The 12388-nt window shown below is 41.4% G+C and overlaps 2 protein-coding genes across 6 annotated transcripts in view; both read right to left on the reverse strand.

The window, feature by feature from the left end:
* The window catches only part of LOC142087719 (thymosin beta-15A homolog), a 463475-nt gene that overhangs the window by 129923 nt on the left and 321164 nt on the right, over positions 1–12388 (reverse strand). The window lies entirely within an intron of this gene.
* DNAAF6 (dynein axonemal assembly factor 6) lies at positions 17–12381 on the reverse strand. Of its 5 annotated transcripts, XM_075162243.1 has the most exons (8): positions 11855–12381; positions 11513–11624; positions 9741–9804; positions 8088–8193; positions 6156–6252; positions 5287–5372; positions 2714–2873; positions 2070–2522 (listed from the first exon to the last, which is right to left on the reverse strand). In XM_075162243.1, exons 2-7 carry the CDS (start codon positions 11603–11605, stop codon positions 2744–2746), a joined length of 576 nt encoding a protein of 191 aa, XP_075018344.1. In that variant the 5' UTR covers positions 11606–11624; positions 11855–12381; the 3' UTR covers positions 2070–2522; positions 2714–2743. The 5 variants fall into 5 exon arrangements, with proteins under 5 accessions (XP_075018341.1, XP_075018342.1, XP_075018339.1 ...); XM_075162240.1 differs by having other exon boundaries at positions 17–2873; positions 12169–12381; XM_075162241.1 differs by having other exon boundaries at positions 17–2873; positions 12085–12381.

Raw genomic sequence — 12388 nt, forward strand, 5'->3', positions numbered from 1 at the left:
TCATTATTTTGATTAATTAAGATGCCTGCAGGTGTTGGAGAGGTACTTAGGCAACAGCTTTGACATTCAGAGGCAAAGGGGGGTTTGTATCCCCTTCAAAAGGATTTCTGCCAGTGCTAGTTCAGCAAAGCAAAACTGCTTTCAAGCCCTTGCATAAAAGTTAACTCTCTTGTAGCTGGCAGTAGCCCCCAGATTTCTGGGAAGCTTGGCAGCCTGCATGTCCTTTTGTCCCGTTTCCTCTTGGGATGATCTATGGAAAAAAAAAACCAAACAACCTTTTGACTAGGGCAGCCTCTGTCTCCTCGATAGGAAGAAAGTAAAAATGTGAGAGGATCTGCAGGTGGTGATAGTGAATTCAGGACCCAATCAGAACAGCAAATTGCCCACCCCCAGACCATTGTTTCTACTCTATTGAAAACAGCAGCAGAGCTTGTCCTTTTGAGCAGTGGAAAATACGAAGCCTGGCTTCCTATGAGTTTGTCCCCTGTGTTCATATACCCTAACACTGTGATTTCAGCTTCCCCCTGCCAGCATATCTCCCTTTCCCTGCAATACCTTCCCTATCCTGCTACGTCACCAACTTGCCAGCTTCCCCTCATGGAGTGGTGTGGATGACCTACTGTAGCCTGGAGTATGGGTGTACAGCGTGACTGGCCACAGGTGCAAGAAATCACGCTAGAACTTCCCCCTTAGGCAGTACTAATTTGTATTTCCTTTTTCTATTCAGCAGCCAACTTTCTTATACTTACCTCAGATTTTTGTCTCTTGAATGCAGATAAAATACCCCCAAGTTAAAGAATATTTGGGAAGAAAATAGGACATGGATACCAATGTGGCATATGCGCATTTCCATAGGAAACTAAAACCCCGGAGAGAGGCACAATGAGCCAAACTCATCGTTGTTTTCAGTATCAAACATTAACATTAAATTAAGCAGAACTTGATGATTTAAGGCTTAGTAAATTACTACTGCCAACAATAAAGGCAACATTACCTTATGGATAGAGCACCAGAATAGGGCTCAGAAGAGCAGAGTTATACTCTGCTTTGCCATGGATTTACTGAATGAATTTGGTCAAATGTTATCATCACATGTGTATAAATACAGGTCAATCTTCCACTTTTCTTGTAATCTGTATAAGAGATGCAAAAATGAAGCAGCATATTGTCTAGGGACCACAAAGATTTTTTCCAAGAAACAGCCTTACTGTAACTTCTAGGCAACCACAGACAGTACAAACTGAGTCAGGAGGAATGATCTCAGCCTTTTCATACATCTGCATTGTTCCCCTCCACCACAGCTTTGTAGAGTAGGAATAAGAGACGTTCAAATGCAATTTATGGAAACTTAAGCAAATACAAATTGGAGTAGCCTCTTAGAGTTATCAGCGTATTCAATAGCTTGTGATGAATCACAATCTGCTTTCTAGTGCATTAACACTAAAGCAGAGGTTGGGTAGTATTATTCTGACCCAAGCAATGGGTCCACTTTTAAGGGAAGTGGTTGAAACCACTGGTTGAAGCTGGTCCAGACACCAGCTTAATTTGTCCTAGAGTTATAATGCAGTACATTACAAACATACTGTGAATTCTGAAAATTCCTGACAAAACAAAAAATATACCTGGAAATTCACTGTCAGTATCTTCAATCCATCATGGAGAATTCATCTTCTCATTACAGCCTGCCACAAATTTAACTGCATGGGTACTGCCTGCAAGCTAGCTCATCAATTATTTTCCCCTACTTCTACACCAGAAGAGTGCAGGACCCAAGCCATTTTGTTTTTAAAGTGCTTACAAGCTTTTGGTTAAATGTACCATCAACACGCAAGGCCATACTTGTCCTCTCCATTGAGCAAATACCTTTGTTTCCTGCATGATTAACAATGTTAAACGAATATATTTGCCCAGCAGCTAGTAAAAGAAACATTTTGGTTACCCATCTCTGTAATTCTAGATTGGACCTGAAGGCCAAAGAAAAGCTTTTGCCGCATTTCAGCCCTTTAAGTGATGCTTTGTTATGCAAAATTCCTCTTATCTCACTTTTAGGAAGTCTCTTGGGCCATAATACAGAGAAGGCAGAGTGAAAGGTAACTGGAACTGTTCATTAGAACACATTATTTTATTAATCAAGAAAGATCAGAAAAATAGCTGGAGGGACAGCAGGTGAATAGATGACACTGAACCATACATTATCAAAAATTGTTCAAAGGAGCTGAGCTGTTCAACAATCCAACTATAGTTGGTTACCTTGTTCTGCCACTGTAAAGAAGCCTCAGATGTGGATATGGATTCCTGAAGAGCTTTGATCTTCTCATTAAGACGTATCTAAGAGGAGATTCTGAACTGGCCCCAGTCAAAGCAAGAATATTACCACTTGAAGGTCTTGCAACAGTAACTAAGCACCAGACTCATTGGTCAGAGCTTCATTGTGCTGCTTATCAGCCATAGCCACAAAAAGACTTTCTCTGGCTTACAGAATTGTAATCTGCTATTTTCTGATTCACAGAGCCTGAATCAGACTGAAGGAAGCAAAACGTTAACCAGAGCAGTGGAAGAGCTGGATAGCCTCAGCTTATAGAACCTATGGGTGCTATGTTCCTCCTGACTCATTCTATTTCTCCAGGGATATTCCCCCTGGACTGTTCAAGGGAAACAATCTACTATTTCATGACCAGTTAGGTTTCAAGAAGACTTCAAACTAAGAGATTACTTTTTGCAAACTTCTCTATTTCTCTATCCATCAGAGAAAATTTATGAAATCAAACTTCCTTGATACTCTCAAGGTGACTTCCAAGGTCTCCTCTTCAGAGAGAAAACGAGCTTTACCATTCTTGCTGTCTACACAGTAGGGGAGGTGCAGCAGCAGCTTCCTGTAAAAGAGGACACAGTGAATTTCAATGTCTCAGACCGAGTGAGCAATTGAGATGGCATTGCAAGTTACTCTTGCAATTCACCAATCAGCATAACAAGGAATGTTCTTTTGGTATATCTTGTTCTCATGATAGGTTTTGGGGTTCCTGCAATACCCAGTGCACAGCTATACAGGCCCTGAAATACTTCCAGCACTATTCCTTTCTTTTGGCTGTGGCTATGACAACCGTTTCCAATGATGGATTGTGGGCTCTCTCCACTGTTCTTGCTTTTGCACAGTGCTGCATTTTAAATGCAGAGGAAGGAGGAGCTGCATTGATAATGCTCTCCTGGTGGTAAAAATCTGAATAATGCTTAAAGCCTGAACGTGTCTTCAGGAGTTTGTCTTCTCTAGTAAAAAGAAATAAGTAGTGCAGCCTGATTAGAGATTCTGGCCAGTCCAGTTTCACAAAGGATATGTCTACACTGTAAAGCACAGTTCAGGTATGAGAATGGACTTACAATTATGAAGTTGCTGGGATTTTAACATACTTTGGAGATTAATTCAGTGATCCCCTACCTGTGGCTCAGGCACATAATACACAAAGAAAGGCTGGATCTTGGACTCAGGAACTATTCCAGAGTCCCTTGCTATGTTAGACATACAGCTTTTTCTGGAATAGCTGACAACCCTTCCGGTTTATCTCCTCATGAGGATGTCTCAGTCTGGACCCATTCAACTCTTCTCATTGACAATAGTTCAAACTTACTTGCTCATGCAGAATCTGGACTCTTTCCCCTCTTATCCCAAGCTTATATATTAACAATACGAATGATGGGCCAGTCTTGGACCTCCACTCTATTGACAGTGCAAACAGAATCAAGGACACTTTAGAATCGAGAGATCTGCCCAGCCAAACTCTATAAAGCCCAACATGACAACATGATAGCATAGAGGGGGATTACTTTAAATTGAGGTTTAAGTCATGCTGATTCTTTTTCAGACCTTTTCAGCTGTCTCGTAGGAGCCATGGCTGAAAAAGGTACAATCAAAACACCTTTGCACCACACCTACTGAAGGCAGCCATTTGCTACAATTTGGAGGAGTCCTTAAAATCAGCTTGGCTTAGAATCAGCCCCAGGACTACAGAGTTAGAAACAGTTCCTTTGAGCCCTCCTACACACCTGTGACAGTACAGTGTTTTTCAGTGTGTAGAACTTGAAAGCTTGTTTGTTTCTTTCATACTGAGACGACTTGCACTTTTATTTGTGAAAGCAGCACTGGCTCAGGCTGTACCCAAGCAACCATTAGATTTATGGCAAACTTTTTATTTGCTAGGCTTGTGACTAGAGTCAGCTGGATACTAAGAAGATAACGGCAGACCTGAGTCACCAAAAAGATAGAATTGCAAAAGAAAAGGAATGCTGAGGTTTTCCTACATCTGCAGTATTGCATTAAGCTACCTGTTTTACTACCTATAGGTTCTGCAAGTCATTAGCTGAACAATTATTCCTCCTGATTTTCCAGTTTCAGAGGTACCACTTCCAAACATTCTTCCATTCCTGTTGCGTCTTTGGGTTAAATCCAAGCAGGGGGTAACCAACTCAGTCTGGTTTTGTCTGTGAGAAAGGTGGCTTTTCTATAGTTAGTCCATTAGGGACAGAACTTATTCCACAGCCTGCACCTTGAATTTATTTGCAGGAAGCTATTCACATATGGATCTTCCCACATCCTATTCAATGTAGCAAGTCAGCCCAGAGAGGATTAAGCTTTCTTATGAAAGCACTCTATTGTGAAGAAGGACTTAAAGCAAAACAGACATGGGAATTATCTGGAAATCTCAGGCAGGGCAATTGCACACTGAGGGAAATATGGAGGAAGACTGAGAAGTCAGAGTATATCAGTCAGTTGATTATTTTCGTAGGTTTGAAATAGCCCTATAAAAAAAAAGAACTCAAAGGAAATCTCTTTAGGGAAACCTTGTAACATTTCCATCTCTGCACCCATGCCTGGATATGTTCACAATTTGGCTTTCAACTTCTGAATATGTATCTGCACATTTTTGACCATCTTCAGTTATATGTTTGTACAAATTAGTATTTAGAAGGCAAACTCTCGAGAAGTCCTTCAAGACCGTGGGCAGTTTTTTGCCAGACATTTTGGGCCCTTGAAGCCTTGCTGTTTAAGTAGCCAAAATCTGTCTTAAAGCTGTTTTTGCTAGAACAGTATCACAGATTCAAAGCTAGCCCACTATACACCTACAGATGAACTAAGGTTGGTTTTGTGTATATCTATTTCTCATGTGCAATTAATAATCCGATCATCATCTTTAGCTTTGCTTTCCACACAGCGTTCAGTTGTGGAATGCTCCTTTCAAAACCTCCTTTCAAACAAGATATTAACTGTACTTCTATCAATTGTGTTTCACTTACTTTTTGGGAGTTCGAAGGTCAAGAACCTTGTCCTGGATATCTAATGTGATGTCTGCGTACTTTGTCTCTGGGAGCTTGATTTTAATCTGAAATGATGGTCAGAGGTAAAGCTGTGATCAGATATGTAGCCCTACAAACCATAAAAGATCTCATCTTCATGAATATTTTGATGCTAGTGTCAAAGAGCAACATTCTGAGTAGGTAATTTGTATTAGAGAAAATATGACGGTGCTAATCATTGCTTTCAATAGCTTAGTGATGTGTATTCATATCCTATTTTCTTCAAAATCCTGAGCTGATAATGTACTTGACAGGTATTCTACATCCAGCAAAACCCCCTGGCTTTGTGTATTCCAAGGACAGCATGGTTCTTCTAGAAAAATTGCACAGCAGTTCTACCTGTCCTGAAGTTCAGAAAGCAGGGAGGTCTTTGATCATATAATAATGGGACAGGATCTGATATCTGTAACTTTAAAGACTGTCAGTATTGTAGCATTCTGCTAACTGTCATACCTTGTAATAAATGCAGGCAGATGAAAACCATCTCCTTCCCAGCCCCTCTCCCCTCAAAAATTGTGTCCAAGATGAAACTTCATCTTAGAGGTACTTTTTATTTCCCTCAAGTCTCTATGTGGCATATGCATTTGCACAGATTCTCTTGAGTACACTAGGTCCTTGAGGAGATACATATGATTTCCTCAGGCTAGCAAGTGTAAATATCATCTACAAGTGCTTGAAGAACTACAAGAAAATCCTACAGGAGGCCAAAGGCAGCAATACAGCTTGGTGTTTACATTCAAGAGGGCGGCAAGATTGAAAAGGGCAGAGAAAAAGCACAAAGAAGGGATGGAGATACAGGTTCAGCTCACCACCATATCTTCACAGCAGGCTGTGGAGGGGTCTTTCCTGCTCATCCCAAAGAAGACGTCCTCTGTTCCCACACACTGTTTGAATAAAATCTGATACCTGAGAAAAAGAAGTAGTTGCCTAATAATACCGGAGAAGGGGAGGAGACTAAAGGAGACTATTTCTCAGAGGACCATAAATATCCTCATCGCATTGTCACTCCTCCTTTTCAGTCTCCCTTCACGTCTTCAACCCATCTGCACTGGGTTTCTCTTCAGAGCCATGACTGAGTTAGCTAGAAAACAGGTGAAGATCATTCACTCCACCTTCCAGTGCACTCACTTTGCTGCCTCTACTTCACTAACCAGCCTTTGCAGGATCAGGAAATGCATCCTAAGTGAATATAATACTTATCAACTAGTCAAACACCACAAACTCTTGGGAAACGGATTTGAAAAGGACGCTGTCGCAATTACATGTGTTCTGTTCTGTCATTCAACATATTCTTGCAGCATAACACTCTTTCGTCAAATTTTAATTCTTTTGCATTCGGCCAACATTTTCTACCCCTCCACATCTACAAAATGTAGAATCATGTACTCCCTTGCTCTTGATACTTAATGAATGCAAATACAAACTAAAGATTGTATTTAGAACATACATTACTCCTACTGAATTGAGCAAAATAAGTGGAGTGAGTCACATCTCTAAGCTGTGTGAAACAGCGTATGGAAAGACTTTTTCATATCTCCAGTGTTTATATGCATATGTAATAATTCCTAAGTCAATGAGAAATCTGTCTAATAGCTCTGGATGCACCTCTCTAGCCACTTGTTTTCCTTTTGGGCCATTTTTCTTGATTCAATTTGATGAACTGTTACAAAGACTTATACTCCTTTTTCATCTGTGCAACACAGTTTATAATTGCTTGAGTGCTAGAGAACCACTGCATTTTACCCAGCATGGAGGGGAAGGGTCAAAAAATGGCATGAGAAAAGCTTCTGTTGTGCCCACAATACAAAGAGAGCAAGTTTTATACCTCACAGGTGACGGTTTCAAGAACAACTGTATGTGAGGTTATAGGTGAATGCCAAAACATTTTCAGAAATGCTGAGTCTAAGTTCAGGTGGGTCTCAGTCAGGAAATTGAACACCTAATGGCATGACTTATGTGCAGAGAAAAATGAGGATTCTGGACTACAAACTAGCGTACAATACGCAGCTTCATGGGCTTCAGTCCATCTGTCCAGCGTTTAGCACTCCAGGATATGGCATCAGAACACAATGATTAGAAATGCAAAGGCTGCTTTGTGGATTGACCCTGAAGGCTTTCTGATCTCTACAAACTACAACTAACATGCCTGATTGTTTCTATTTCAAGAACATTTTTGTTATTGTTTTTCTATGAGCAAGGGAAAAGACTCTGGTTTTAGGCTATCCCTTGACAGACTAAGATTGAATGACAAGATTTAGAAGTTCAAAACTGCCTTCATATAGCCTTCCTTCCCATAGTACTATTTGTCTCTAAAGAGCTTAATTCTTTGAAATGCAAATATAAGTTGGAGTACTTTATGAATTTATGAATATGAAAAATGAATGCATCTCAGTTGCAGTGGGAAAAGACAGGTATTTCACACAAATGACATATTTGAAAGGTAGTAAATCGTTTTGCTGGCCTACTTCCCCTCCTAATCTCACTTTATACAAGTATCTGACCTGCAAGTAATATTATGATGGGAAAAAACAACTCTACATTTCTGTTATGAGATCAGAAGGTTTCCAAGGGAGAGGTTAAAATCACTGTTGCTTTAGATGCAACACCGATATCCTTCCTTTCTCCTTCCATGACACAAGCTTTTCAGATGGCTGTTTCACTCAAATGCAGTAGGTGCTGTTTAACTCTGTATTTCCATTAATGCTATGTAAAGCCCATGCAGGCAGTCTCAGCTCACTTACTCTGGCTGTTCTCTAGGGTCCCAGGTATCATCAAATTCAGATCCTTCTGGGACCTCCTCTGTATTCCAAATAGTTTTCCTGTTTTCAGATTTCACTTGAAAAGTACCTGTAAGTGATGAGAAGAATCACACTGTCATATTTTGGAATGTCTCTGTTCCTCTACGTTTGCCAAAAACTTAGATTTTTCTAGGCTTTAGAAAAATCTTTGTATTAAAAGTATTCTAGTTAATGATTACAGTTTCCTTCACCTCAGTATCGTATGAATGAGAATTTGCAGGAGGAGGATGTTTTCTCTTCCTTTCCCTTAAGTCTCCTTTACCCAACCTCTATGTCAAGGAAATCCTCCTTTCAGGCATAAAATATCTAGCACTTCAAAATGAGTAAAGTGTAGAAGTATGAAATATTAATCTTCCCCAAGCCCCCCAACATGAGATTTTTAAGTGAGCAGAGTCATTTATAAAAGGACCTCCTCCTCACATAGAAATCCAGTTCTTCCCATTAATTATTGAGCAGAGCCCAGAGAAGGTACTGAAGACACATGAAAGTTCACTGGCAGAGTACTATGGTTTATGCCTGTCCTACATGGAAAAACATATTTTCTAGTAAGCTGGTAAATCTGCAACTTGAACGTTTTTATAGTAGAATCTCTGGTTATTGTTGGAATCCCAAGCAAAACTACTCTATTTGTTATATTTGCCACTGTTCCTTTCCCACTACACTCATCCTGGTTATTGTTTGAATCCCAAGCAAAACTACTCTATTTGTTATATTTGCCACAGTTCCTTTCCTGATACACTTATCCTGGTCCTTGTTGACCTTTCTTATGGCTCACAAGTAAGCTGCCCAATAATGTGACAGCATTAGTTCCAGGAAGAGCTTTACATTAACTTGGTACTTTCTTTCCTGAGTACCGTCCAAGATGTTGACACAAATTTAGGAACCCTCAAGATATTTGTTCTCATTGTCTGAGAGTCTGCCTTTCTATATGATGCCAGAACACCTGGAGTCATGTAAAGCGTGTAATTGACTGAGGTTTCCAGGCAAAGCACTAGGTGCAGGAAGGAGAAAAACTGAAAAACATCTCTCGGTCTGTTGAGGGCAGCACTGAACAAAGCTTCTATTTCTTCCCATGTGTGGTCTATATAGGGTTGTGAAACTTTTTGGGGGAATATCGTATGATGGTGTTTCACGGTACACTTCATAGCTCTTCCTCCTCATAGGCGTAGGCTCAGTTCCATGCGGTTTACTCCATGAAGATCCTTTCAGGTGAGTACTTAGAAGTCCATCTTCCTTGTTTGCTCTAAGTGAGCATTAACAATTCCATTAGAGTACTTATGTAGAGCTTTTTGCTCCTCAGTTATGATTCCCCTCAGCCCGTGACCAGGCTGTGCTCTGTATTCTGTTTATCATCACCACTTGAGGCTGCTGTGCTCTGGAGTTACCCTTTCTGCTTCTCTTTGCATATTTTGCAGTTAAGCTTTCAGGAAAAGAAGAATTCTACAGTGTAATTGTAAAAATGTAATGCTATTTCCATCTCAAAACTCAGTGACCACTCTTTTATTGAAGCAAACTCCATCAGTGGTAACTTACTACAGCTGTTATAGTCTGCTAACATGGGACTGAGTGCTAAAACATACAAACACTCCCCCTTACCAGTGGTCTCTTTCTTTACTGGTCCAATAGTACCAGGAGTCATGGCTCTAACAGAACAATGCGGCTGCAAAAAAGGCAAATGGAAATTCAATCAATTTTCATAGAACCCAGCTCAGTAACAATGATAATGTCAATAAATATAAAATGTTATCTAAGGCCAAACAAATCCCTGCCAGAATCCAAAAAATATTATCCCACAGTTTCATGACCGAACCACTGAAAGTTCTCTCTTTGTCACTCTCACTCAGCAGAAAGTGACCTTGACACACTGGGTTTAAGCAGAACTCCCAGAAGCACAGTATTACAGACAGATGTGCTTTTTGAGTATTTGTTTCCATGGCATTCTGGCAAAATTTCCATGCTTTGCCTGCCATGAAAATATTGCAGGAAACCAAGGGTGCTACGTGAAAACCCCATCACAGCATTTGGATTCCTTTTGACAGTAGAGATCATATGAGGCAACAACATTTTCCTCTAATTATGAAACAATTTAGTGCTAATAGGCCAATGTGAGGCATTTCTCTATATATGAAGATTCCTTGGTTTGATAAAAGTGCCTCATATGCACAGAACATTAAATTAAATCAAAATAAAGATTTCAATTTACCCAGATTGACTCAGACTTAATTGACATCCCTTGTGGCAATTTTCCATTTCTGTCTCTGAAGTGTCATTCATTTTATTAATAAGATGTAAACAAATTCTTTTAAAATCAGGATGTTTACTGCAAAGATGTACAGCAATAATGCTAGTTTTAAAAGGCAGGCATTAAACAGCTGAAGGGTAGTTAGAGTGTGAAGGACCACATCTACCACCTACTGAAAAGAAATTTCAAAGGATACACACCCCTTTTATCTCAAATATTACTACCATTGCCACCACTTGTGCACAACTGCTGGGTCAGCCAGCTGGCTCTTTGTTGAGGAGTGATTTGGAGGAACACTGAGGCATTTGCCTTTTTTGTTATCCATGTCATAACATGACTTATTCAAAATCCTAAGAGACTTGGCAAAGTTTTGAGGCTTCACAGAGGCCTTCTACATTGTGATTGTTGGCACCTGTGGCCCTCCTGGGATATTTCTCCCCAGCACACATGCATGCCTAGATAAAAGCAGCAGTTGCATATTGCAGGAACAACGCACGTTTTCCAAAAGCTGTGATTTTCATCTAGTCCTGAGATGAATTGATATAGAAGAATGGAAAGCGATTTCTCTCATTAATCATTCACCTTAGAATGATTACTCACCCTTCCCTATTCTACAATCACCAACATATCTATTGTACTTCAATGATCAATTATCTCTACAGTTCTTCAATGCCTGGCACATAGAATTAGTACACTCAGTCACCTCTGGATATTTTAGTCTTTACTCAGAAGTTGAGCAGCAACTTTTTTCCCTTCATATGAAGTATTTAGCTGTAATTGCCTTCATCTCTGGCAGACTTCAGGGAAAAGTGGGGTGAAGCCTAAAGTATCTAAAGCTCTTTCAACTACATGTTCTCATTTCCTTCAGGCTGAAAAATTAAATCTCCCTCCCATTTTGTGGTCACAATCTCTCCCTGTTTTCCTGGGGCATCTTCCTTATTTTCTCCCTCGAGGACTTGTTACCCTAAAAGTATCTTCTAGCTATTTCAGTCAGTCCAAAACCTTCTAAGGTTCTCATTCTCTTTTTACTCACTCTGGGAAAAGAAAGATTCGTTTCTCCTCACTTAACAGGATTAGGCTATGGTACAACATGTAAAAGAAGCAGCATTTCTTATGGAAGACTCACCACATGTTCATCATCATCATCATCTTCTTCTTGAGCATCATGAAGCAGTTTGGCAAGGAACTGCAGAGAAGAGCCTGAGGAAACACTGTCCATATCCAAACCCACTGCTCACCTAAGCAGAAAAAACAAGTGACAGATGAAAAAGAACAAAATGTGTTCTATACTGTCCATAAAGCAAAATTTTTCTGCTGTGTATTCTGGAAGGATAAAGTTTAGCCAAACTCTTACATGCGTGATGTCAAAATATATATAATGGAACATAATCAACCTTTCTTCTCTGTGCTCAGATTAGAGACTCTTTTGCTCCACAGGCATTAGTTGCAATCACAGCTCAAGCCTTACAGTGACTATTAGCTCTGGTAGACCCCATGTCAACATGGATTTGCAACTACTGCAGTCAGGGTAGGGCAGCAGGATGCCTTGGCTCAGGCCTGGCACTGAGGGACCAGGCAGAGGTCTTCACACAGGCTCTCTGCCCATCCGCCTTGCTCCAGGCAGGCTTAGGACAGCCCCAGCTCCAGGCCCAAGCTGAGGGCGAACGGAAACACAGTGTCAGGGAAACCCGCCCTCACCACGGCCCCGCTTTCAGGCTGCGCAGCTGCTCCCGGCCCCGGGGAGCTGCCCCACCGGGGCAGCCCACCCTCCCGCAGACGCACCAGGCGCGGCCCGGCTCGGCGGAGCGGCCCGCCCTGGGGCAGCCGGCTCTCCAGCGGCAGCAAGCAGCCGCTCTGGCCCGCCCAAACGCCCCGGTGCCGCCGCACGGCCTACAGCCGCCCACGTCCCCGTCCCCACAGCAACGGTGCCGCCGCGCGGCCTACAGCCGCCCGCCGCCACCGGCCGCGTCCCCGTCCCCACAGCAACGGGGCTCCGCTGCCC

The sequence above is a fragment of the Calonectris borealis genome, chromosome 13 (assembly GCF_964195595.1).
Source record: "Calonectris borealis chromosome 13, bCalBor7.hap1.2, whole genome shotgun sequence".
In the NCBI taxonomy this organism is placed as follows: domain Eukaryota; kingdom Metazoa; phylum Chordata; class Aves; order Procellariiformes; family Procellariidae; genus Calonectris; species Calonectris borealis.